The 3,279-nt window shown below is 32.9% G+C and overlaps 1 protein-coding gene across 1 annotated transcript in view; it reads left to right on the top strand.

Annotated features, from left to right (window-relative positions):
• Positions 1-3,279, top strand: part of LOC111705252 (casein kinase I) — a 17,155-nt gene that overhangs the window by 9,750 nt on the left and 4,126 nt on the right. The window contains exons 11-12 of the mRNA XM_023477751.1: positions 845-953; positions 3,148-3,218. Of these exons, the coding sequence (XP_023333519.1) occupies positions 845-953; positions 3,148-3,218 (180 nt within the window). The remainder of the gene's footprint in view (positions 1-844; positions 954-3,147; positions 3,219-3,279) is intronic.

Raw genomic sequence — 3,279 nt, forward strand, 5'->3', positions numbered from 1 at the left:
GTCAATCTAATTTAAAAAGCTAACGGGGTGGTTCTTCAAAATAGATTATTATTGAAATTGTTCAGAGAAAAAAACTTTATTCTAAAAATTCCAAAAATTATTTTTGATTTCGTTTAAAAAAGAAATTTTATATAAAATAGGTAGGAAATCCCTCCCCTCTCAATGCATAGCGTAGGAATAAAATTCCCCATAAGAGTTTCTAGTTGAAGGTGTTCGAAATGATATTTAAGGTGTGAGGGGGTGAGTGGATGGAATGTGTAAGATATGGGTATGGGTGTCTGAAAATATGGATTATAAATGCTTTCCTTCATATTTTGATTTCAACTCGTAAATATTTATCTTAGAGAGAGCATTCGGGCAGTCAAACTTGTATTTATTACTACTTGAAATATTATTTGGGTTAGGCTTATGATGCCGGCTTCTTACGAAACTGTTGAATGTTCAATTACACTGGATTTCAGAAACCTTCGTAATCAAACATTTCTTGAGAACAGATGCAATGACATCAGTTTTAATTCAAGATCTTCTAGATTAATATTTACATTTTCTAACGTTAATCTTGTTAGTTAATCACACTTTGTTTTTAAGGAACTGAATACTTCATAAAGTCTTGATATTCTTAGAAAATTCGATTTTTCAAATTGATAAACTACTGTCTGAATATATTTGATCGGTATTTGATAAATTGATAGATTTTTTAAAAATAGATGACTTGATTTCTTTGAATTGATTTGATTGATTGATTGATTCCGATTAATGGATTTATTCTGATAAATTAATTCATTGGCTCATTGCCTCATTCAGTGATTGATTGATTGATTGATTGATTGATTGATTGATTTAGGTGCTGTGTGAAGGTTACCCGGAGGAGTTTTCCACCTACCTCAGATATGTCCGGAGACTCGACTTCTTCGAGACACCGGACTATGATTATCTGAGGAAACTTTTCTTAGGTGGGTTTCCTATTTTCAGCTGTCCTGTTTATCAGTTCATCTCCTCTCATGTTTTAACGATTTCAACATAATTTAAATTTTAAACATGAAGAGTAATGTTTTGGCACTTAATTAATACGTTTTTATTTATGTTTCACATTAGAAATTATTTATGTTTCAAAAATAATTATATCATTTAAATTTTGAAATGAAGACGACATTTGAAAGGGAATCATTCAGTTTTTCCCCCAGTCTTACATAATACATTCTAGAACAAAAGCGCATTCAGCCATGTAATTTTACAATTTTTAATATTTTTATCATCGCTTTTCATCATCGCTAGGGGAGATGAACGGATTCACGACACCGGGATACCAATGTTTGTAAAACAGTCAGGATTATAGATTGGATATTGGGAGGAAGGGGGGGGGGGGAGATTGACATAAAAATGAGCCTAAAAATTAAGATGTCTTGCATCAACCTCATAATCGGTTGAATATTTAGTCAAGTGGGTCAGCTTCTCTTATCCGGCAAAGCTGGGGTCCAATGCTAATTAATAAAAAAACTGAAGTGCCTCTTTACCCGAATTGATTTTTATCGTATAATCTCAAACATCAACAGTTGAATTTAATAATTTATTTCCAAATGGGGCAAATGCATACATTTTCCTTTACTGTCCAAAATGTAAAATATAAATATTTGTTTTGGTTTAATTTCCGTAACTTTTATTAAGCCTGATTAATTAATTTGTTTTTATTAATTTATATCAATGTCTTGATGCGTAAATTTTGCATTCGTTAAAAGATACGCTAGTTATCATTTATCATCCGAAATACTAAATTTTATGCGGATCCGATCCAGGTTATTTCTTTTTAAACAAAGCAGAATTTTCAAAGGGGATGGAACACAGTTGTAAATCAATTTCTCGAGATAGGAACATCAGATAAAACTTTCATGGGTCGCGATCGAGAGCTAAAGTGATTAGCTTTCAGTCTATACCCGCTTTCATTTTTCCTTTACTGTCCCTTTAAAATTCATTAAATTCGTTGATTTCCCTTAAATTATTTGATTCTCCAAAATTTAGCTAATAAAACCCTAGAAAAATATATTAAACGGGGGGAGGGGGGTAAATGATTTTTCGAGAAAATATCAATCCTTGTATTTGTCATTGTTGCTTGTTTGAAATTGCTGTGTTTTAGTCACCAGAGCTGTAAATATGAAATACAATTGTACCCCCTACTACTATATCTCATAATCTATTTTGTGTGTTTTTATTTAGAACCAGGATCCCTTGTCTCCAAATAACCGTGAACGTGAACGTGGCTGCCTTCATTTTTGGTTCAAATCTTCCAATTTTTGGCTGCACGCCAAATAAGTGATCGAAATTCCTAAAATAAAATAAAATTGAATTTTAATGACCTCTAATAACCTCCACAAATAGAAAATATTTCAACTATGGCTTAATGCATATCAAACGAAAGCTAGGAACCCAGGGAATACAGTAGCAGCAACACATCCAATGTTTGCCCTTCTAATGACCTCTAATGACCTAAACCTCCAAAAGTTAAAATGTTTAACTATGGATTTATCCATATAAATTAAAAGCTAGGAACCCCAGGAATACAGTAGCAGCAACGAATCCAATGTTTGACCTTCTAATGACCTAAATGACCTCCAAAAATGAAAATTTTTAAACTATGGCTTTACGCATATCAAACGAAAACTAGGAACCCAGGGAATACAGTAGCAGCAACGATTACAATGTTTAACCTTCTAATAACCTCGAACGACCTCTAATGACCAAAAATTAGCTCCAAAATAAAAATATGTTACTTTGGCTTTATGCATATCTTCTATTGAAAGCTAGAGAATAATTTATCTTTTTTTCAATAGTTTAAATTTTGGTTTTGCGTGTAAAAAAATTTTTTTTTGCAGTTTGAGGTTGATATTTTGCCCCTTGGTCGGATCCGCATATGTTTGCGGATCTAGATCTGGATCCAGGAAGCCAAAATCTTGCGGATCCAACTTAGCACTGTAAATAAAAGTACCTAATTATAGATCTGGTAGAATGTTTCACGTCTTATCAGATATCAAGGTTTTCAATTTTGATCTATCAGTAATACTTGTTTTCAAAAGCTGTTTCCCACAGTTACAGAATTTCCTCGCCAGAATTTTTTATTTGATTATGATTAATATTAAGATATGTAATTTTTAGATTTGTTTGAACGAAAATCTTTCGTTGAGGATGGAGAATTCGATTGGAGTGGACGCACAATGAGTACACCGGTTAGTAGAAAACGGAGGCTTATTTAGGGGGCCAATGGGACTAGGCCCCCCCCCCCCCCCC

Source organism: Eurytemora carolleeae, unplaced genomic scaffold, assembly GCF_000591075.1.
Source record: "Eurytemora carolleeae unplaced genomic scaffold, Eaff_2.0 scaffold615, whole genome shotgun sequence".
Lineage (NCBI taxonomy): Eukaryota > Metazoa > Arthropoda > Copepoda > Calanoida > Temoridae > Eurytemora > Eurytemora carolleeae.